The sequence below is a fragment of the Gorilla gorilla genome, chromosome 5 (assembly GCF_029281585.2).
Source record: "Gorilla gorilla gorilla isolate KB3781 chromosome 5, NHGRI_mGorGor1-v2.1_pri, whole genome shotgun sequence".
In the NCBI taxonomy this organism is placed as follows: Eukaryota; Metazoa; Chordata; class Mammalia; order Primates; family Hominidae; genus Gorilla; species Gorilla gorilla.
In genome coordinates, this window is record NC_073229.2 from 87,352,732 (window position 1) to 87,377,135 (window position 24,404).

At 35.5% G+C, this 24,404-nt stretch overlaps 1 protein-coding gene across 1 annotated transcript in view; it reads right to left on the reverse strand.

Annotated features, from left to right (window-relative positions):
• Nucleotides 1-3,451: 3,451 nt before the first annotated feature.
• The window catches only part of LOC129534467 (protein eyes shut homolog), a 154,623-nt gene continuing 133,670 nt past the window's right edge, over nucleotides 3,452-24,404 (reverse strand). Inside the window, exons 6-7 of the mRNA XM_055391598.2 lie at nucleotides 4,597-4,747; nucleotides 3,452-3,524 (exon numbers count right to left, since the gene is read on the reverse strand). Of these exons, the coding sequence (XP_055247573.1) occupies nucleotides 3,459-3,524; nucleotides 4,597-4,747 (217 nt within the window). The 3' untranslated portion in view covers nucleotides 3,452-3,458. The remainder of the gene's footprint in view (nucleotides 3,525-4,596; nucleotides 4,748-24,404) is intronic.

Here is a 24,404-nt window from a genome sequence, read left to right on the forward strand (position 1 = left end):
CCTGTTTTTATGTTTTAGACATTTAATAGTAATTTATTTTGGCTAAAGGATTTTGATGGCTAATGACTGACAGGCCTTTTTATAAAAGTGAATGTAGCAAACTAATTATTGACTTTTTGTAAGTCAATGTCTTGAACATACATGAAGTGCATAACACTTATTTGCTTTACCAGTGTCCCTATTTCCAAATGGATTCACTAGAAATTAAAAAAAAATTAAATTATTAAACTTCTTTACTGTGTTGAAATTATAAACTAATTTGAAAATTAAGATAATGTTTAGATTTTTGGAGTCGGTCACTAATTCTTCAAAAATTCCAGTCAAATATAATAGTACATGCAATCACACATGTGTTTTCAATCCTAGTGACTTACTTGCATCTGAAAAAAAGGTAGCATCTTTCTAGAACTTATAATATCAACTTCTGCATATATAAAAAACAAATCTAATTGATTAACAATATTTATTTCTTTCCATAATTTTTTTTTCCTCTCATACTTAGCAAAGAGAATAGCTGGTAACATCTGCATTTACTAGGAATTAAGATTTGGTGTCCTTAACTAACTTGGACCCGAAAGCAAGAGTCCATGCACTGAAAAGTGTAAGCAATTAAAGCACTACCAAGGAAAGTGTTTTTCTACCACCAGAGAGAAGGCATTTACTCTCAGACCTTGAAAGTTGTCATCATTTATGGTCATCAGGGGAAGCAGAGTTTTTCACACCCCAGGCACAAAATTGAAAGTGTCTGTTTCATTCTCTTCTCACATACTGAGCTCTGGGTGATTTTGTTAAAGGAAGCATTAAACAACCTGTCAGCACATACACATTGGATTAGGGACTCTTATCATGTGGAGGGGCTCTGGCCAGTTCAGAAAGACATTATTGGAAACTTAGGGGTGAGAGCATAAATGTAACTTAACACTTCTTGGCTCGAGGAATCAACTATAGTTCTTTTCCTTAGTGTTTTATATTACAAACCTGTTGTTTTTAATTTTCTGAGCACTAACAGCCCACTGTGCTTAAACAGCTTTTAATCAGAACACAACGATTAGATAGAGCCTGCATGATACTTAGATATTCAGAGGAGTTGCATTGCCCAGAAACATATTCAGAAGGCTGAATTTCCTATCTTTCTTTTTCTGATTCATCATACGAGCTCTCTTTAAGTATTATCATCTAGATACGTTTTACAGTTTGTATCAGTCATCTGGTATAGAGCAATATAAGTGTATGTCTCACATACATATTGTACCACACACACATACACACATAGTTACTGTGACACTGTAACAGTATAAAAAAAGAATAAAAAATCAATGAGGGGCTGACATAAAATCTTTCAACTACAGCATATTTAACAAGGAGGGAAAACCTGCTTAGCTGGCTGCCTTTTTAATTTCAAGGTAACTTTATTGGTCCAAATACTGAATGTTCCTCCAAGTTTGACTATAACAAATGTCCAGTTCCCTTACATCACAGGATGAATATCAAGTTTTTTAGTGAGATAATCCTTTAGTAAAGGCCAATGTTTCAGACAAGGTTTTAGGAGAAAAAGTCTTTAGAAATATAGTCAATTATTATCATCATCTTTCTGAAATTTCAAAACTCTGTCCTCCCCTACATAACAACCTCTCTGACTTATTAACAAGCTTCTAGAAAAATAACCTAAAACCACTCTGTTGCTTCTTCCAGTTCATTTATTCTTCCTCAGAATATTACAATTTGATTTTTGTTAACATTTTTCTTCAGAAACTGGTGGGTGAACTTTTGTAACACTGGTGTTCAACAGATGCTTCTTTTTCCATCTTTGGTTCTTGTGACATTTTTTTCCTTTGTCTACTGCCAGCCTCTCTATTCCTTAACTAATTTGGCATGTACCTCTTTCTTAGCCTAGTTCTTGATTGCTGATTCCCAATTCTCAGCCTTCTTTTATTTTAATCTTCAAAATCAATTCAATCAGTTATTATGGCTTCCACCATCTCCTGTGCAGACTCCCACAGCCATATGTTAATGATCTTCTGTGAACCGAAGGCCCATATTTCAAATGCCTTGTGCCTCACAACATTCCACTAACAGGAATGATATTCAGCAGGAACACACACAAAGGACTGATGGATTAGTGGTGATGGCAAGCCAGTTGTTAAATATTTGAAAATCATTTCTGCCCAAAAGCAACTGTATTAGTCTGTTCTCACATTGCTAATAAAGACATACTTGAGACTGGGTAATTGATAAAGGAAAGAGGTTTAATTGACTCACAGTTCCACACAGCTGGTGAGGCCTCACAATCACAGAGGAAGGCAAATGTGGAGCAAAGTCACGTCTTATATGGCATCGGGCAAGAGCTTGTGCAGGGGAGCCCCGATTTACAAAACCATCACATCTCCTGAGACTTATTCACTACCAGGAGAACAGTATGGGGGAAACTACCCTCATGATTCAATTATCTCCACCTGGCCCCACCCTTGACACATGGAGATTATTAAAACTCAAGGTGAGATTTAGGTAGGGACACAGCCAAACCATATCAGCAACTCAAATGCAATGATAAACCTGCCGTTTTCCCTATAAATAATCCTAGATTCATTCCCCATTTTGAGAATGGGACTATAAATTCTATGGTTACATAAGCCAACCTGGTCATTAAAATTCCAAATTTTCTATATATTTTTTGCCAATAATTATTTTTAAGTTTAATAGCATTCATAATTATTCTCCCACCCTTATTGCCAAAATACCTTTTTTGTTTAATTATTCTGAATAAACCTGACTTTGCCATTTCTTACGATGTAGTCCTAACCCCTCCAGTTGTACACTTCGGTTGCTATCAGAGTGAACATAGCATGATGACAATTCCTACTCAAACTTTTTAAATGGCTCCCCCATTTAAGAAGTATGTAATGTATAGTATATGTATATGGCAGCAATATGTAAATATATACTATTTTGCATTTTACATAGGATTAATTATTCTCTGGCTCCCACTCACCTATCCAAAATCAAGTCTTCTTTCTGCTCACTTCATATCAAACCCCATGTCTCCATAATAATAAATTATGTCTACCCCACCTCCCCCTCCCTCAGACCTTTCCATTACCTAAGCCTGTGTATATGTAATATTGTCTCTGTCTACAATGACAGCCTACATATTATTTACAAGGAAGACACTTGATCTTTCTTCAAATCTCTAATTACAACTCCTCTACTTCTTCAGAGAGGTCAGAAGACATCTTTTTCTATTTTTCTATATTGCTTCTGCATGTTTATATTTATAATAAAGTAAATGCTCAGCTATATTTATATTCAGGGGTAGCTGAGTTGAGAAATTACACTCAATTAATGTATACTCAAATTTAGTTTTATATTAAAATTTATATTTTATTTGGGAAAAAATATAGTTATGAAATAAGAGGACAAATGTAAATTATGAAAGGTTTTATTTATGTTTCATCCATTCTTTAACTGAGGCCTCTATTTAAAAGCTGTTCATTGAGCTCCAACAATGTGACAGGAACTGTCATTGCCTTGGTGTATAAAAAAAAAACAAAACATATTTTTTACTATCATGGAAATTTTAGAATGGTTTCATTTACGAAAAAGTCAATGAAGCACATTAATGTTATAGAAAAAGTCACAAATATCTGTTTAATGATCAATAAACATACTGCTAACGGAGTAAATCTGAATCTAAATCTCTGCGTGCTTACAGATACAGAATTATCTTATTTCCTTAAAGGCATATATATCACATCAAATATGGTCGTGAATTTTGTTTTTATGTCTATTTTTGTTTTATTTTATCTTGTATACTATGGAGTCGTGATATTTACAGTAAGTAGATGTATGTATATCAATTTGCATTATTTGTGGGACTTTGAAACAATAGCATTTTATATTTCCAATAATATAAAAATAGTATGTTCAAATAGGTAAAATGCAATGGTAAATATAATAAGGGAAAAGATTAATAAATGTAATAAGCTACTGGTATACTTAACAAACAACCTTAAATTTTTAAAGCAATTTGCTGCAACAACATAAAATGGAACCAAATAATAGCATTTAAGTCAGCTTTCAAGCTATTTTCCTTAAATATAGCTTAATAATGAAGACAATAAGCTAATTATCTAAATGGAAATTTAGAGAGTGGGCTGGCATGTGGGCAAAACTCTGTAATAAATATTCTCACATTTTGGTAATCTCATACAAAACAGAGACTGGGGATGGTCTTCCAATTCCTTTTCTCAAACTATATTTTTGGTGTGTTATTAAGTGAATCCATTGAAATATCCAGTGAAAATCACTATCTTAGTGGACAAATCACACATGCTAAATAGTATTAAGAAATATTATACACATACTATAGCCATAAGATGGAAAAACAGACTGACATTGGAGCAATTTTTTAACGAGAACAGTAAACTTCTATTATACTTTGGTACGATAGATAAAAATATATATGTTAGTAGAGTCACTCAAAAACTTTTTTGAAACCATGCAGATGGCCCCACTAGCCAGAAAATATTTCTAAAGTTTTTCTTTTTCATTTTTCAATATGATGACATAATTAATATTTTAAAACGTCTATAGAAATACCTGGATTTTCCCATGAAGGTCTGGAAATCCACCAATGAAGACAGATCCTGATTTTGGCAGGGGTTTTCCAAGTACATGATTGATAGATTCGCATGTTTGTGTATTCCTCCCTAAAATAGTCAGCTCAGCTTTACATGGATCCAATTCTTGCCTGTAACCATTTAAGAAAGAAATGTATGGTTTTAGTATGAGTCATATAAACATTTATCTGACAAATTAATTAAACTATTATCAAAAGAATAATTTAAGTAAATAGATTATTTCACAATAAAACAAAGCCAGAAGTAGATTAATCTGTTATAAATTAGAATCCTTAATGCTTTAAGTACATAAATACAAAGTTACAGTTTGACAAAACAACAAATTATAGCAATCAACCAATGAAATAAATAAATCCTGATAAACAGATCTTTCTCAATTGTAACTGAAACAATGATGGATTACAATATTCCATTTTAGCTTTTTACATTATTAAATTTTCTGTATGAGTGAAAAATATTAAAAAGAATCAAATTTCAATGCAGTCATACAGTGTACAATATATACTTAGGTGGAAAACAGATATATTGCAGACAGTAATTAGTTGTAGAAATATAAATTATACCAATAAGCAAAGCACAGAAAAATTAACAAATGAATAAATCAAATATAACTTAATTAGGAAGATCAGAGTAATAATTTCCATATGCCCATTCTTTTAGAAAGATGAAAAAGACAAAATACTTTGTCAATACTTTAACATGTAGATATGCATGTGTCATTTACTCTAGCCATATGTTTAACTAATTGTTTAATCCAGAGATTGGCAAACTATACCCTAGGCCAAATCTTGCCTGCCATCTCTAAGTAAATAAAGTTTAATTGGCACACAGCCATATGTTTCTTTACATATAGTCTATGGGTTTTTTCATAACAGAATTGAATAATTGAAACAAGACTTTAAGTCCAAAAAGGCCAAAAATATTTACTATCTAACCCTTATAGAAAAAGTTGGTAGGTGCACTATTCAATTTATCTATTAACCAAGCAAGTAAGCTTTATCATAATCCTTTTCAAAATAATAGTACACATTCTTGGGAGGAGCAAAGATGGCTGAATAGGAGCAGCTCCGGTCTACAGCTCCCAGCGTGAGCACCTCAGAAGACGGGTGATTTCTGCATTTCCATCTGAGGTACCGGGTTCATCTCACTAGGGAGTGCCAGACAGTGGGCGCAGGTCAGTGGGTGCGCGCACCATGCGTGAGCTGAAGCAGGGCCAGGCATTGCCTCACTTTGGAAGCGCAAGGGGTCAGGGAGTTCCCTTTCCGAGTCAGAGAAAGGGGTGACGGACGGCACCTGGAAAATCGGATCACTCCCGCCTGAATACTGCGCTTTTCCGATGGGCTTAAAAAACGGCGCACCACGAGATTATATCCTGCACCTGGCTCGGAGGGTCCTACGCCCACGGAGTCTCGCTGATTGCTAGCACAGCAGTCTGAGATCAAACTGCAAGGCGGCAGCGAGGCTGGGGGAGGGGTGCCCGCCATTGCCTAGGCTTGATTAGGTAAACAAAGCAGCCTGGAAGCTCCAACTGGGTGGAGCCCACCACAGCTCAAGGAGGCCTGCCTGCCTCTGTAGGCTCCACCTCTGGGGGCAGGGCACAGACAAACAAAAAGACAGCAGTAACCTCTGCAGACTTAAATGTCCCTGTCTGACGGCTTTGAAGAGAGCAGTGGTTCTCCCAGCACGCAGCTGGAGATCTGAGAACAGGCAGACTGCCTCCTCAAGTGGGTCCCTCACCCCTGACCCCCGAGCAGCCTAACTGGGAGGCAGCCCCCAGCAGGGGCACACTGACACCTCACAGGGCAGGGTATTCCAACAGACCTGCAGCTGAGGGTCCTGTCTGTTAGAAGGAAAACTAACAAATAGAAAGGACATCCACACCAAAAACCCATCTGTACATCACCATCATCAAAGACCAAAAGTAGATAAAACCACAAAGATGGGGAAAAAACAGAACAGAAAAACTGGAAACTCTAAAAAGCAGAGTGCCTCTCCTCCTCCAAAGGAACGCAGTTCCTCACCAGCAACAGAACAAAGCTGGATGGAGAATGACTTTGACGAGCTGAGAGAAGAAGGCTTCAGACGATCAAATTACTCTGAGCTACGGGAGGACATTCAAACCAAAGGCAAAGAAGTTGAAAACTTTGAAAAAAATTTATAAGAATGTATAACTAGAATAAACAATACAGAGAAGTGCTTAAAGAAGCTGATGGAGGTGAAAACCAAGGCTTGAGAAGTACGTGAAGAATGCAGAAGCCTCAGGAGCCAATGCGGTCAACTGGAAGAAAGGGCATCAGCAATGGAAGATGAAATGAATGAAATGAAGCGAGAAGGGAAGTTTAGAGAAAAAAGAATAAAAAGAAATGAGCAAAGCCTCCAAGAAATATGGGACTATGTGAAAAGACCAAATCTATGTCTGATTGGTGTACCTGAAAGTGATGGGGAGAATGGAACCAAGTTGGAAAACACTCTGCAGGATATTATCCAGGAGAACTTCCCCAATCTAGCAAGGCAGGCCAATGTTCAGATTCAGGAAATACAGAGAATGCCACAAAGATACTCCTTAAGAAGAGCAACTCCAAGACACATAATTGTCAGATTCCCCAAAGTTGAAATGAAGGAAAAAATGCTAAGGGCAGCCAGAGAGAAAGGTCGGATTATCCTCAAAGGGAAGCCCATCAGACTAACAGCAGATCTCTCGGCAGAAACCCTACAAGCCAGAAGAGAGTGGGGGGCCAATATTCAACATTCTTAACGAAAAGAATTTTCAACCCAGAATTTCATATCCAGCCAAAGTAAGCATCATAAGCGAAGGATAAATAAAATACTTTACAGACAAGCAAATGCTGAGAGATTTTGTCACCACCAGGCCTGCCCTAAAAGAGCTCCTGAAGGAAGCGCTAAACTTCGAAAGAAACAACCGGTACCAGCTACTGCAAAATCATGCCAAAATGTAAAGACCATCAAGACTAGGAAGAAACTGCATCAACTAACGAGCAAAATAAGCAGCTAACATCATAATGACAGGATCAAATGCACACATAACAATATTAACTTTAAATGTAAATGGACTAAATGCTCCAATTAAAAGACAAAGACTGGCAATTAGGATAAAGAGTCAAGCCCCCTCAGTGTGCTGTATTCAGGAAACCCATCTCACATGCAGAGACACACATACACTCAAAATAAAAGGATGGAGGAAGATCTACCAAGCAAATGGAAAACAAAAAAAGGCAGGGGTTGCAATCCTAGTCTCTGATAAAACAGATTTTAAACCAACAAAGATCAAAAGAGACAAAGAAGGCCATTACATAATGGTAAAGGGATCAATTCAACAAGAAAAGCTAAATATCCTAAATATATATGCACCCAATACAGGAGCACCGAGATTCGTAAAGCAAGTCCTGAGTGACCTACAAAGAGACTTAGACTCCCACACAATAATAATGGGAGACTTTAACACCCCACTGTCAACATTAAACAGATCAACGAGACAGAAAGTCAACAAGGATACCCAGGAATTGAACTCAGCTCTGCACCAAGTGGACCTAATAGACATCTACAGAACTCTCCACCCCAAATCAACAGAATATATATTTTTTTCAGCACCACACCACACCTATTCCAAAATTGACCACATACTGGGAAGTAAAGCTCTCCTCAGCAAATGTAAAAGAACAGAAATTATAACAAACTATCTCTCAGACCACAGTGCAATCAAACTAGAACTCAGGACTAAGAAACTCACTCAAAACTGCTCAACTACATGGAAACTGAACCACCTGCTCCTGAATGACTACTGGGTACATAACGCAATGAAGGCAGAAATAAAGATGTTCTTTGAAACCAATGAGAACAAAGACACAACACACCAGAATCTCTGGGACGCATTCAAAGCAGTGTGTAGAGGGAAATTTATAGCACTAAATGCCCACAAGAGAAAGCAGGAAAGATCCAAAATTGACACCCTAACATCACAATTAAGAAAAGCAAGAGCAAACACATTCAAAAGCTAGCAGAAGGCAAGAAATAACTAAAATCAGAGCAGAACTGAAGGAAATAGAGACACAAAAACACCCTTCAAAAAATTAATGAATCCAGGAGCTGGTTTTTTGAAAGGATCAACAAAATTGATAGACCGCTAGCAAGACTAATAAAGAAAAAAAGAGAGAAGAATCAAATAGACGCAATAAAAAATGATAAAGGGGATATCACCACCAATCCCACAGAAATACAAACTAACATCAGAGAATACTACAAACACCTCTACGCAAATAAAGTAGAAAATCTAGAAGAAATGGATAAATTCATTGACACATACACTCTACCAAGACTAAACCAGAAAGAAGTTGAATCTCTGAATAGACAAATAACAGGAGCTGAAATTGTGGCAATAATCAATAGCATACCAACCAAAAAGAGTCCAGGACCAGATGGATTCACAGCCAAATTCTACCAGAGGTACAAGGAGGAACTGGCACCATTCCTTCTGAAACTATTCCAATCAATAGAAAAAGAGGGAATCCTCCCTAACTCATTTTATGAGGCCAGCATCATTCTGATACCAAAGCCAGGCAGAGACACAACCAAAAAAGAGAATTTTAGACCAATATCCTTGATGAACATTGATGCAAAAATCCTCAATAAAATACTAGCAAACCGAATCCAGCAGCACATCAAAAAGCTTATCCACCATGATCAAGTGGGCTTCATCCCTGGGATGCAAGGCTGGTTCAACATACGCAAATCAATAAGTGTAATCCAGCATATAAACAGAACCAAAGACAAAAACCACATGATTATCTCAATAGATGCAGAAAAGGACTTTGACAAAATTCAACAACCCTTCATGCTAAAAACTCTCAATAAATTAGGTATTGATGGGACATATTTCAAAATAATAAGAGCCATCTATGACAAACCCACAGCCAATATCATACTGAATGCGCAAAAACTGGAAGCATTCCCTTTGAAAACTGGCACAGGACAGGGATGCCCTCTCTCACCACTCCTATTCAACATAGTGTTGGAAGTTCTGGCCAGGGCAATTAGGCAGGAGAAGGAAATAAAGGGTATTCAATTAGGAAAAGAGGAAGTCAAATTGTCCCTGTTTGCAGACGACATGATTGTATATCTAGAAAACCCCATTGTCTCAGCCCAAAATCTCCTTAAGCTGATAAGCAACTTCAGCAAAGTCTCAGGATACAAAATCAATGTACAAAAATCACAGGCATTCTTATACACCAACAACAGACAAACAGAGAGCCAAATCATGAGTGAACTCCCATTCACAATTGCTTCAAAGAGAATAAAATACCTAGGAATCCAACTTACAAGGGATGTGAAGGACCTCTTCAAGGAGAACTACAAACCACTGCTCAATGAAATAAAAGAGGATACAAACAAATGGAATAACATTCCATGCTCATGGGTAGGAAGACTCAATATCATGAAAATGGCCATACTGCCCAAGGTAATTTACAGATTCAATGCCATCCCCATCAAGCTACCAATGCCTTTCTTCACAGAATTGGAAAAAACTACTTTAAAGTTCATATGGAACCAAAAAAGAGCCCGCATCGCCAAGTCAATCCTAAGCCAAAAGAACAAAGCTGGAGGCATCACGCTCCCTGACTTCAAACTATACTACAAGGCTACAGTAACCAAAACAGCATGGTACTGGTACCAAAACAGAGATACAGATCAGTGGAACAGAACAGAGCCCTCGGAAATAACGCCGCGTATCTACAACTATCTGATCTTTGACAAACCTGATAAAAACAAGAAATGGGGAAAGGATTCCCTATTTAATAAATGGTGCTGGGAAAACTGGCTAGCCATATGTAGAAAGCTGAAACTGGATCCCTTCCTTACACCTTATACAAAAATGAATTCAAGATGGATTAAAGATTAAATGTTAGTCCTAAAACCATAAAAACCCTAGAAGAAAACCTAGGCATTACCATTCAGGACATAGGCATGGGCAAGGACTTCATGTCTAAAACACCAAAAGCAATGGCAACAAAAGACAAAATTGACAAATGGGATCTAATTAAACTAAAGACCTTCTGCACAGCAAAAGAAACCACCATCAGAGTGAACAGGCAACCTACAGAATGGGAGAAAATTTTCGCAACCTACTCATCTGACAAAGGGCTAATATCCAGAATCTACAATGAACTCAAACAAATTTACAAGAAAAAAACAAACAACCCCATCAAAAAGTGGACGAAGGACATGAACAGACACTTCTCAGAAGAAGACATTTATGCAGCCAAAAAACACATGAAAAAATGCTCATCATCACTGGCCATCAGAGAAATGCAAATCAAAACCACAATGAGATACCATCTCACACCAGTTAGAATGGCAATCATTAAAAAGTCAGGAAACAACAGGTGCTGGAGAGGATATGGAGAAATAGGAACACTTTTACACTGTTGGTGGGACTGTAAACTAGTTCAACCATTGTGGAAGTCAGTGTGGTGGTTCCTCAGGGATCTAGAACTGGAAATACCATTTGACCCAGCCATCCCATTACTGGGTATATACCCAAAGGACTATAAGTCATGCTGCTACAAAGACACATGCACATGTATGTTTATTGCGGCATTATTCACAATAGCAAAGACTTGGAACCAACCCAAATGTCCAACAATGATAGACTGGATTAAGAAAATGTGGCACATATACACCATGGAATACTATGCAGCCATAAAAAATGATGAGTTCATGTCCTTTGTAGGGACATGGATGAAATTGGAAATCATCATTCTCAGTAAACTATCACAAGAACAAAAAGCAAACACCGCATATTCTCACTCATAGTTGGGAATTGAACAATGAGATCACATGGACACAGGAAGGGGAATATCACACTCTGGGGACTGTTGTCGGGTGGGGGGAGTGGGGAGGGATAGCATTGGGAGATATACCTGATGCTAGATGACGAGTTCGTGGGTGCAGCGCACCAGCATGGCACATGTATACATATGTAACTAACCTGCACAATGTGCACATGTACCCTAAAACTTAAAGTATAATAAAAAAAAGAGAAAAAAATAGTACACATATTATAAAAGACACCTACATAGCATCCAACAATCAATGCCATTCTGTTCCATGAATATGTGACATTCTGGTTTTCATATATTTATATTGAATTGTGGCATACATAATAAAGAGGGTAAAGGATAAAGCTCCATGAAATATTATATTGTGAACATAGTCAAGTAACCACTACCCAGGACAAAAGGTACAAAATTACTACCTAGACTACTCCACCACAACATACACAAGCCTGCACACACATGCACAGACACAAACGCACACACATACTCTCTTTCACAACTCTTCTATCCTCATTCAACATTACGTTTTTGAGATATATATTTTTGAATTTAATAGTTTATTTATTTTCAAGATATATAGTCAGATACTTCACAAATTATTCACATGTTAGTATACTGTGAAATTTTAAATTGTTGAGCTATGAATAGTGCTGCTATAGACATGCTTGTATATATTGTTTGATGTACAGAAATGTGCATTTCTGTTGAGCATTTAACAAAAAAGTACTTAGAGTTCTATGTTCAGTATATGTGCTCTACTGGTTATATATTTTGCAAGGATTTTCTTTTTACTTTGGGTATCTTACTGTTTTAGTTTTTTAATGGTGTTTTTTAATAATCAGAAGTTTTGTATCTTAATTTACACCAATTGATCAATCTTTTCCTTAATAATTAGTATTTCGTTGTTGTTGTTCCTGACTTACTCCATTTTTGAAAATATATTTTACTATTAACATTTAGATCTACAATCCACCTGAGATTGGTTTTTATATAGTCCCAAGTATGTATCAGTTTTTATTTTTTCTCTATGGAAATCCAATCGACTCAGTAACATGAGTGGAAGAAAACTATCCATTCTCCACTGTTCTGCAGTATCGCTTCTGTCATAAATCATGTCGATATATATGTAGGTTTGTTTCTAGACTCTCTTTTCTGTTCTACTGGTCAATTTTTCTATCTTTGTAACAATATATCAATGTCTGAAGACTTACTCTAAAAGTACAGTATTTAATACACAGTAGAGTAAGTCCTCCTACTTCATTTTTTCCCCCTTAACATTGTTTTGGCTGTGTGTGTGCACACACGGGTGTGTGTGTGTGTGTGTTCCTGGGCTCTCTCTCTTTTATTGGTTCATATTTCTACCTTTGTGTCAATATTACACTGCCTGATACTGATACTGCCTAATGCTAACGCCTTATAAGTATTGATATTTTGTATAGTAAATTACCTTACTTTGCTCAGTTTTTTTTAATTGAGATAATTAAATATCCCTTTCTTTTCTTTCTGTCTTATGTGTAATGAATTATGTTTGCTGGTTTTCAAAAGTTTGGGTGTATTCTTGGAGTAAGTTTAACTTGGTTATGATATATGGCTTTCTTATATAACACTGGATTTACTTTTCCATATATTAAGGAATTTTTACATACAGTTAATAAGGGATAGACCTTTCAATTTCAATCCGTGTACTGCTCTGGTAAAATTTTAGTATCAAGCCTATGCTGTCCTCACATTCAGAAAGATTGTGTTACACTGATGTTATATCTACCTTTTATGTATGATAGAATTCACTAGTATAGCCTACTGGGCCTGAAATTTTCTTTGTGTTTTCTTTGTGGAGATGATAAATATGGATTACATGTATTTAGTTGATATAAATGATCTATGATCATGTCTGTTTTGTCACATTGTATTTTTTCTAGGATTTTTTAATCTAAAATTTCAAAGTTATTGGCAAAAATGTTTCATAATTTCCTTTTGTTATTGGTATTGGTTTTGGAACTCCCACATCTGCCATTTTTTGGTATGGTATTTGGCTAATTGTGTCCTTTCTAATTTTGTTTTGTAAATCAATGTTGGTAGAAAGCAGAAAATTTCAAAGAACACACTTTTGGCACTGTTGATAGTCTCCATTCTCTGTTTTCTACTTCATTGACTTCTGGTCTTTATGATTTCCTTCCTTTAACTTTCTCTGTGCTTTATTTACTCTTTTGTTTCTAAGGTTTTTAATCTAACATGCACTTTCAGGATAGAAAATTTTTTCTAAACATAAATTTAACCATATTCAACAAGTTCTATTTTTCATTATTATCTGTTCAAAATATTTTCTAATTTCCTTTGTGATTGTTTTCTTTGGCCTCAGTGGTATTTAGAATTGCATTGTCAAATTCACAAATACACAGGTATTTTTCTGGTCATTTTTTAATATTCTAATTTTAGCTCAAATTGAGATTGTCCAGAAAATATTAATTTAAACTTTTAATAATTTTATAGGTATTTAATAATAGGTATTGAAGGTAGATGCCAGGAAAGGCCAAGTAACTGCTGAACACCATAAAGTTGTGGCTGACCTACATTGATATTATTTACATGCTTACCACATTATTATACAGCAAGTTTTAAACTTGAACACGTGTTAGGAGACAGAAGGAGAGGGATTAAATAGGTCAATCCTGTAAATGATTCTCTTTCAGTAAGAAACTTGAACACGCGTTAGGAAAGGGAAGGAGATGGATTAAATAGGTTAATCCTGTAAATTATTCTCTTTTAATTCTTTGAAATATGTTGTTGACTCAGGCTGCATTTCCCAGCATATGGTCAATTTTAACGATATTTTCATGACACTGGAAAGTCTGTTGTTTGGTGAAGTGTTCTTGATATGTGAATATTGTCAGGTTTTACACACACACACACACACAAATATACACACGTTCAAACACATTTATCCACATATACACACATACCACAAATATACGGACATTCAAACACATTTATCCAGGTTTATAATACATTTAGAATAAATATAATAAAACAGTGAAATCATGTCTATGATGTATGCACCTTTTTTCTTCTTGAGAAAATATTTACACATATTCTTCAAATCCTCCTGTCTGTATAATGATATAAACCTCATAGACCTAAGACCAGGTATGGTCATGCAGCCAACTTTGGGGCTTTGATAAAGAAAGCTTTGACAATTTTTTGAAAATATCAATGATATTCCCTATGTTAAGACTATGGGAGAAAAAATGGTTCAACATTTTTAGAAACCACTGGAGATTCTTGGATTCTGTATTTAGAAGCAAACTAGAAGCTTTCTGGGTTAATTACTTCTTACAATTAAACTGTTAAAAATATCTGAGGGAGAATATAGCTTCCAGGAAGCTATTCATTAAATGATAAAAATAAAAAAGCACAACTGCTTTAATAATTCTCTAAAATTTAATGTTTGGAAAAAGTTTGTACTGTTTTATGATATTAAAATAGCAACAATAATTATTCACTAACACTTTGCTAATGAACTCATTTCTTATAAATGAAACACATTAAGATATCAAATATATTTATTTGATCTTTGATTATGACAACTGAAAGACTAACATAAAACAATATATATGAACTCAATGTTTTCTTTCCTTACTATACAAGCAATATAAGCTCATTATAAAATTTTATAAAAATAAACAAATTTACCCAACATCCACACTTGGCTTTTATAATTATATCAATTGACCTAAAATATAGGTCAATAACTATACATCTGGATTTATTTTCTGGGTTTCACCATTTTCTCTTATATGACTATATCACTATTTAAGTGAATCCCATTATTGTCTATTTAGTTTATTTTTTGAAATTATAGAATCACCACCACAATTATGTAGTAATTAATACTTGGGAAGTCATCTCACCCTTGTTTAGTTATTTTCTCATAAGGAAAATTTATTCACTGGAGATGAATTATTGAATCAAATTATAAGCAATTTTAATGATTTCTCATCAAATTGCTGGCCTGCTCTGCAAACTTTGTACCTGTTCATCTAAAACCTACAATTACATAAGCCAATTCCTTGAAATAATTTTTTTAATATAAGTTTTCTGTTAGTTCTGTTTCCCTGGTAAGACCCTGACTGAAATTTTGGTACCTGATGTATGGAGAGTATCAAGATGACTGAATTTTTGACTCATTGTACAAAAATATCTCTTATATTTTCTTATTTGAAGCTGTATTAGTGCTGATGGAGTATAAAATTTGACTTTTTAATTGGAGCTGGTCCTGATAATAGTTTCTGTTAAAATCTCAATTCATGTCTCTCTCAAATAGTATTAGCTGCATGGAATTCAGTTCCTTAAGATTTTCTGCAGAACAGCAACGGATCAGGTGATTAGCCTTTGACTATCAACTCTAAGCTAGAGAATTGCTATGATTTTTGAAATAAATAAATTAAAAGAAGAAAAAGGATTTTGGGGAAAAGTGAATATATCATGAGGGAAATTATTTATAGATATATTGCATTTGAGGTTTTTCCTTGAAAGTTAGGATTTTTGTTATTTTAGAGAATTTCTATTCATTGTCACGGAAGGTAGTCAGCTTCACCATCGGGAATACTATTATCTATATAATAATTGTGCAGGTTTTCACCTTTGGATAAGTATGGGAATTTTTCTTTCATACTTAAAATTCTTCATGGTTATTCTTGTTTTCAAAGATATTATCTTATCTGAAATAAATTACCCATTGTAAATGAATACAAGGATGGCACATCATCTTTTCTCATACATATATTCAGAGAGCTGGCAGCTATGTTGCAGGAAGATGAAAGGTAAGCACGCCTCCATTATACCTACGTAGGCCATCAGGTTTTCTTTGTCATAGATGCAATTCTAATATTTCATCTAGCAGGTTGTTATTTTATTCAAGAGGCACACTTTTTAACAGCAGTTATATCTTTCCCCTTAGGCTTATTAGAGCAGAGGCAATCTTGTGCTGATTGTGCTCGATTGAATCTGACATGAATTGACTGAACATAGAAAAACAGTCCTACAACATTATTGTTTAGCATTTGCTGATGAACAGTTTGCTTAGCTCACCATGCAGTGTAAATTTTTTCCATCAAGGCTTTTTAAATGCTTTCTCTAAAATCAGCACCGAGGGTGCTTTAAAGGTCAAATGAGCAGAATAGTTTTTCTTTTTTGCATAATTGTATGTAAAACTCTCTTGAGGACCACTGGTGTTTGAACTACCTTTAATTGTTCTTCCAAACTTACAGTGATTGTTCAGGTTTGTCATTTGGACTGACATAATGGTAATCACTAACTACTCTCCACTAAATGGAGTATGGAAGAAAAATTTAGTGAGCCATAAATTCTATCCATTAAGTTTATGTATTCAGAGTAGATGCCTGGAAAGGTCAAGTAACTGCTGAACACCACAGAGATGAGGGTGACCTACTGTGATATTATTCACATAGCTACTGTATCATTACACAGCAAGTTCTAAACTTGCACAGGTGTTAGCAAAGACTAAGGAGATAGATGAAATAGGCAAATTCTGTAGATAAATATTCAAAAAGACAGAAAATAGCAAAATTCCATCGTGTTGGAAATCAACTCTCTCATCTGATCATTTTTGAGCATTACGATCGTCAACCTTCAGAAATTACTGACTCAAACCTTAAGCTTAACAAAATTGTTCTTAATTGAAAGCAATAAACCTTCCTATAAAACCTGAGTATGTGTGTATCTACTTTGTTATCACATTTGCATTAAAAAATTGATTCCATCAGTCATAAAAATATAAAGGAATTAGTATGAAATAAAAGCAAATGTACCCTTTTAAGAAGGATTCAGGCCTGTAAGTTGGCTATTCCCACAAATATAAATAAAAATTATAAGCATCAACTTAGATTTTTGATGAAGACACACTTTTTTACTGATACATGATAGTTGTACATATTTATGGGCTACATGTGATTTTTGGGGCAATATTTTTATCTTAACAAATTACCCCATATATCTACAGATATTTTATATTTAAGTGAATATAAAATATATTCATTAGCTTAAAAATACTTATTAAACTGCAACTACAAATTGATTTTTAAAGGGATTTAAACAGATACAGTGGATATTTCTGTTAGGGAGACTTATTCAATTCTCATATTTATTCAAGTAATTTACACAGGTGACATGGAACTGTCCCCAGATTCCACTATATCTTGTCATATCTCTGAAAAACTTAAAATGAATTTCCTCACTTAAAACTTTGAATGGTAGACTATTGCCAAAAGAATTAAGTCTAAACACGTTCATTTGGAATTCAAGCCCCCACGTTTCCTGTTTAGGCTTTTCTTATTTGGTTATCTGTATCTATGACAGCTCAACAACAGAAATTTTATGCTGTACTTGTCAGTCTGTTAGTTATCTTACCATGTCCACTCGTCTATGAATTCTTCTGGCCCTTTGCTGAATCCTGTTTCCCCACTTGCCAAGGTTTTTATTTTGCCAACTGATATATTACTTATAATTAAGACTTTATCTAAGATCCACCTATTACCTAAAAAGTTTCTAATATTTGCAGTCTTAGTGATCTCTTTAATGTCTAACACCATTAAAGTGTGCCACTCATTTTTGCATTCAATTACATATTGCTTTCTCCTTTTATGTGATTGTATGATATTTATGTTTTGTTTCTCCAGTAAAAAAATAACCTCTCAATTGGCAGAGTTGTGATTTATCCATCTTTGATTTCTTAATAAAACTTAGGCTTTTGATTAAGGACTTAGAAAATAAAATTTTGAGTTTTAGTTGATAGGAAAAACTGTGTTCCTGGAAATGTACCAAATATTCCCTTCTATCCTAAATAAATGTGTTTCTAAGGTAGTGACCTTTTCATTTGCAGGAAGCCATCAAGTTGCCAGGTGCTTAAATGGCACCTCCTTCTATCACAGATTGCTTCTGGTCTTTATGTTAGGATCAGATCATTCGTTTGCCCATGGGGCTTCCCACTGGCAAAGTAACTGTTTGCATTCATTGAGCACTAGTCAGATTTCCTAACATTGATGGGCAATTGAACAAAGATTAGCTAAAAATTTTGAATTCAATATTAAAAATACCATGCAATTCAATTGTTCTCTGGCAAATTCTAAAGTAAGGATTATTCTGGTTGATTTTTTTCTTTTAGGGTACATACTCTTAAGAACCGTGTAAATAGACCTTCTTTTTCCTTTTGTGCTTGTATGTGGGACAAAAAATATTTCCATATCGTGTTATGATTCTTCTGAAAGGACTGCTAGAACTTCAGATCTTTCCACTGAATAGATTTTAAAATATGTTTTTGCATTTGTGATTGAGATTAATTATCAGTGATATGGTTAATACTCCACATTAATCATTGTGATTCTAATTATATTATATTTCAGGAGCTGTAAAACAATACTCAATAATAAAATAATTGACATTAGATTATTAAATACTAAGATAATTGAAAATTTAATCAAGAACAATATATCCAATTATTGTTATCATTATAAGCAATTAAGCCACATCTAGTAATATTCCCTTGAGATAAAATATAGACTTTATAAAAAGAAAACACCAAGAGAACTAGGTTAATTTAGCATACATTTATATTTTATATTATTTGGCAAAATTGTGTAAAAATATTTAAAAATATGGTACTTGACAATTTATGAATATTCACAAAATATGTCTTTGAAGTTTTATTTTTCTTAATCATTAAAAGGATTAAAAAAAACAAAGCAATTTTTTTTTTCTGAGACGGCGTCTCGCTCTGTCACCCAGGGTGTAGTGCAGTGGTGCAATCTTGGCTCACTGCAACCTCCGCCTCCTGGGTTCAAGCAATTCTCCTGCCTCAGCCTCCCAAGCAGCTGGGATTACAGGCATGTGGCACCACGCCTGGCTAATTTTTTTGTATTTTTAATAGAGATGGGGTTTCACCATATTGGACAGGCTGGTCTTGAACTCCTGACCTTGTGATCTGCCTGCCTCAGCTTCCCAAAGTGCTGGGATTACAGACGTGAGCTACTGTGCCCACCCTGAAAGTAATTTTTAAATTTAATTTGCTAGATACTTTTCTTCCTATCATGCGCAATCCTGAAAAGAATATTGGGTCATGTTGTGAACACCTCCAAGCCTTCCTCAGATCAGCAAGAACAATTCAAGAAAACACCAGAAGTAGAGGTGATAAAGCAAGACTGCTTATGTAGAGAAATAAAGGGAAGATCAAAAGACACCTTCAAAATGACTTGTGTAAGGCAATTTTCCTCTGAGAAACTGGATTTTTTCAGAGGAAAATCCAGTTTTTTGTTCATGAATCCAAAAATCAGCCCGCTGGGTGGCTGAGATGTTGGGAGTTTGTGTAGGGCTTACCTTGAAAGTGTATTTCTTATATTCTGTGCTGGGGGTGGTTAGCCTATTACAGTTTCAAGAGTGATGGCTATTTAATTATGTAAAATTGGGGAGTAAATCCCTAGTCAGATTAGTCACATAATTAAGTTTGACAAAGCTCAATATTATAGTTGGGCATTTTTAGCTCAATCTAGTTGCATATCCACAACAACTCATAAAATCTATTAGCCTTCAACAATGTCACTGGAGCTTTTAGGTTACTTTGCTGTAACACATGAGGGATAAAATAGACAATGAGGCATACTCACTTGAAACCATATATGCTGTTGATTCATCTGAATTTCATTTCAGAAACACACAAATTATTTTTGTTCCCTAGTCCTTTTTCTAAATTGTAATATAGAGTGTGTGTGTGTGTGTGTGTGTGTGTGTGTGTGTGCGCGCACACGCATGCGTGCGCTTTTAAGAGGAAATAGGGAAAGCCTGGTCTTTGGAGTAAGAAAGGCTCCATTTCAAATCCCAGCTTTACCATTTATTATCTAGCAGAATTTTACTTTTTATTTTTCAGATAGGTATTTTAAAATACTACCACGTGTCAGGCAAGACAGTCCATGCTGGATGCAAGATTAACAAAACAGCATTAGGGTCCTTCTTTTGTAATTCAAATCTCAAGGGAGAGGACAATATGCATCAAACATCAAGATGCTTAATGGGGTTGGGGACTGATTTAATCTGAAATATCAGGGAACACACTCCAAAGGAAGTGAGATTTGAGATGGAGTCTAAATAATAAATAAGAATCAGTGGACTGGCAGAATTAGGTAAGAGTGTGCCAGGCAGAGGGAACAGTATATACAAAAGTTCTTGGGGGCAGAACGTAAGAAGGCATGAGTTGAAATAAATCCTGAAGAATTGATGCAGAATCATACCATGTGTGGGAACACTGATGGGGAAAATGGGATTAGAGAAAAAGTCAAGGCCACTTAACTTTTTTTAACACTCTTATTTATTTTATTTTATTTATTTTAAAGTTCTGGGGTACCTGTGCAGGATGTGCAGATTTGTTACATACGTAAACGTGTGCCATGGTGGTTTGCTGCACCTATCAACACATCACCTAGGTATTAAGCCCAGCATGCATTAGCTATTTTTCCTGATGCTCTCCCCGACTATTCCCCCAACAGGCCCCAGTGTCACATTCAGTTTTCACATCCATGAAGTGACATGTCTAAAGTTATTGCTAAAAATGTATATCTTAATTAACCCATCCTTTCATTGTCAAATAGGAGACTTGGGAAATTAGAACAAAGTTAGGTGTTCAGTGGATGTTAGTTTTCTTCTTAAAGGGAGTTTGTTTTGTTCTGGTTTGGAGCTATTTATGACAAACCCACAGCCAATATCATACTGAATGGGCAAAAACTGGAAGTATTCCCTTTGAAAACCGGCACAGGACAAGGATGCCTTCTCTTACCACTCCTATTCAACATAGTATTAGAAGTTCTGGCCCAGCAATCAGGCAAGAGAAAGAAATAAAGTATATTCGATTAGCAAAAGCAGAAGTCAAATTGTCTCTGTTTGCAGATGACATGATTGTATATTTAGAAAACACCATCGTCTCAGCCCAAAATCTCCTTAAGCTGATAAGCAACTTCAGCAAAGTATCAGGATACAAAATAAATGTGCAAAAATCACAAGCATTCCTATACACCAATAACAGACAAACAGAGAGCCAAATCATGGGTGAACTCCCTTTCACAATTGCTACAAAGAGAATAAAATACCTAGGAATCAAACTTACAAGGATGGGAAGGACCTCAAGGAGAACTACAAACCAATGCTGAAGGAAACAAGAGAGGAAACAAACAAATGGAAAAACATTCCATGCTCATGAATAGGAAGAAGCAATATCGTGAAAAGTAATTTATAATTTCAATGCTATTCCCCATCAAGCTACCATTGACTTTCTTCACAGAATTGGAAAATACTACTTTAAATTTCACATGGAACCAAAAAAAAATCCCACATAGCCAAGACAATGGAAGCCAAAAGAATAAAGCTGGAGGCATCACACTACCTGACTTCAAACTGTACTACAAGTTCACAGTAACCAAAACAGCATGGTACCGGTAGCAAAACAGATATGCATAGACCAGTGGAACATAACAGAGGCCTCAGAAATACCACCACACATCTACAACAATTTGATCTTTGATAAACCTGACAAAAACAAGCAATAAGGAAATGATTCCCTATTTAATAAATGGTATTGGGAAAATAGGCTAGCCGTATGCAGAAAGCTGAAACTGGATCCCTTCCTTACATCTTATACAAAAATTAACTCAAGATGGATTAAACACTTAAATGTAAAACCTAAAACTATAAAAACCGTAGAGGAAAACCTAGGCAGTATCATTCAGGACATAGGCATGGGAAAAGACTTCATGACTAAAACACCAAAAGCAATGGCAACAAAAGCTAAAATTGACAAATGGGATCTAATTAAACTAAAGAGCTTCTGCACAGCAAAAGAAACTATCATCAGAGTAAACAGGCCTCCTACAGAATTGGAGAAAATTTTTGCAATCTATCCATCTGACAAAGGGCTAATATCCAGAATCTACAAAGAACTTACACACATGTACAAGAAAAAAACAACTCCATCAAAAAGTGAGCGAAGGATATGAACAGACACTTCTCAAAAAAAGACATTTGTGCAGCCAACTAACATGAAAAAATGCTTGTCACTGGTCATTAGATAAATGCAAATCAAATCTGCAATGAGATACCATCTTATGCCAGTTAGAATGGCGATCATTAACAAGTCAGGAAACAACAGATGCTGGAGAGGATGTGGAGAAATAGGAATGCTTTTACACTGTTGGTAGGAGTATAAATTAGTTCAACCATTGTGGAAGACAGTGTGGCGATTCCTTAAGGATCTAGAACTAGAAAATTGACCCAGCAGTCCCATTACTGGGTATATACCCGAAGGATAATAAATCATTCTACTATAAAGACACATGCACACATATGTTCATTGCAGCACTGTTCACAATGCAAACACTTGGAACCAACCCAAATGCCCATCAATGATGGAATGGATAAAGAAAATGTGGCACATATACACCATGGAATACTGTGCAGCCATAAAAAAGGATGAGTTCATGTCCTTTGCAGGGACATGGATGGAGCAGGAAACCATCATTCTCAGCAAACTAACGCAGGAACAGAAAACCAAACACTGCATGTTCTCACTCATAAGTGGGAGTTTAAAAATGAGATCACATGGACACAGGGAGGGGATCATCACACACTGGGGCCTGTCATGGGGTGGGGTGCTGGGTGAGGGATAGCATTAGGAGAAATACCTAGTGTAGATGACGGGTTGATGGGTGCAACAAAGCACCATGGCACATGTATACCTATGTAACAAACCTGCACATTCTACACATGTACCCCAGAACTTAAAGTATAATTTAAAAAAGGAATAAAAAGGGTTCATCAATTAATATGGAAGATAACCCCATTTATGGCAAAACAGAGGTGCTGGAATATCTTGGTATACTTGATGCTAATGAAAGAAGTGGGGCTTCTAATTCCTCACAGGCGATATTAAGCCAGATTCAGTACTATACAAATATAAATTGTTTTCAAGGAATGTTTTATATGCTATTTTGAGAATTAGATACATACAATTTAAAATATAACGATATGGTATTAGCATATATATGTACATATATGTGTATGTATGGACACATTATTATCATTATTATTTTTGAGGTGGACTTTTGCTCTTGTTGCCCAGGCTGGAGTGCAATGGTGTGATCTTGGCTCACTGCAACCTCCGCCTCCTGGGTTCAAGTGATTCTCCTGCCTCAGCCTCCCGAGTAGCTGAGATTACAGGTGCCCACCACCAAGCCCAGCTAATTTTTTGTATTTTTAGTAGAGATGGGCTTTCACTATGTTGGCCAGGCTGGTCTCAAACTCCTGACCTCAGGTGATTGACCCGCCTTTTCAAGTGCTGGGATTACACGCGTGAGCCACGGCGTCCGGCCGCACACATTATTTTTTTTTAAAAGGGAATACATAACAGAGGTTTACCATAAATTATCTTTGGAGTATTATTTCTCCTTATTCTGCTCTAAACCTTTGGAGAAGGAATGGTTTAATGGAAGAGCAAATGGAGAATAAATAATGAGTTAATAATAAATAAATAAATAGTAATAAATAATGAGTAATAAGAAATGTTTTCTCATTACTATGTGTTTGAAACATAATGCTTTATAGTTCAAGGCCTGTAAGACCTTTAGATATAAAATATAAATGTGATTGTGACTGCTACATAAAAGAAAGAAAAACATTAAGTCACACTATGCAACTCAGCCTCCCTCCAATCACCTGAGGAGGGAGAGAGGATGCCTAAGAACAACATGAAGGACAATTCCATGACCAAATATTTTTAAGTACGCTGGTACATATATTTCCACAGTTTTAAAAATCTGAATGCTTAAAGGAGATGTATATCTGGGAAAGTAGTGATTCCAAGACT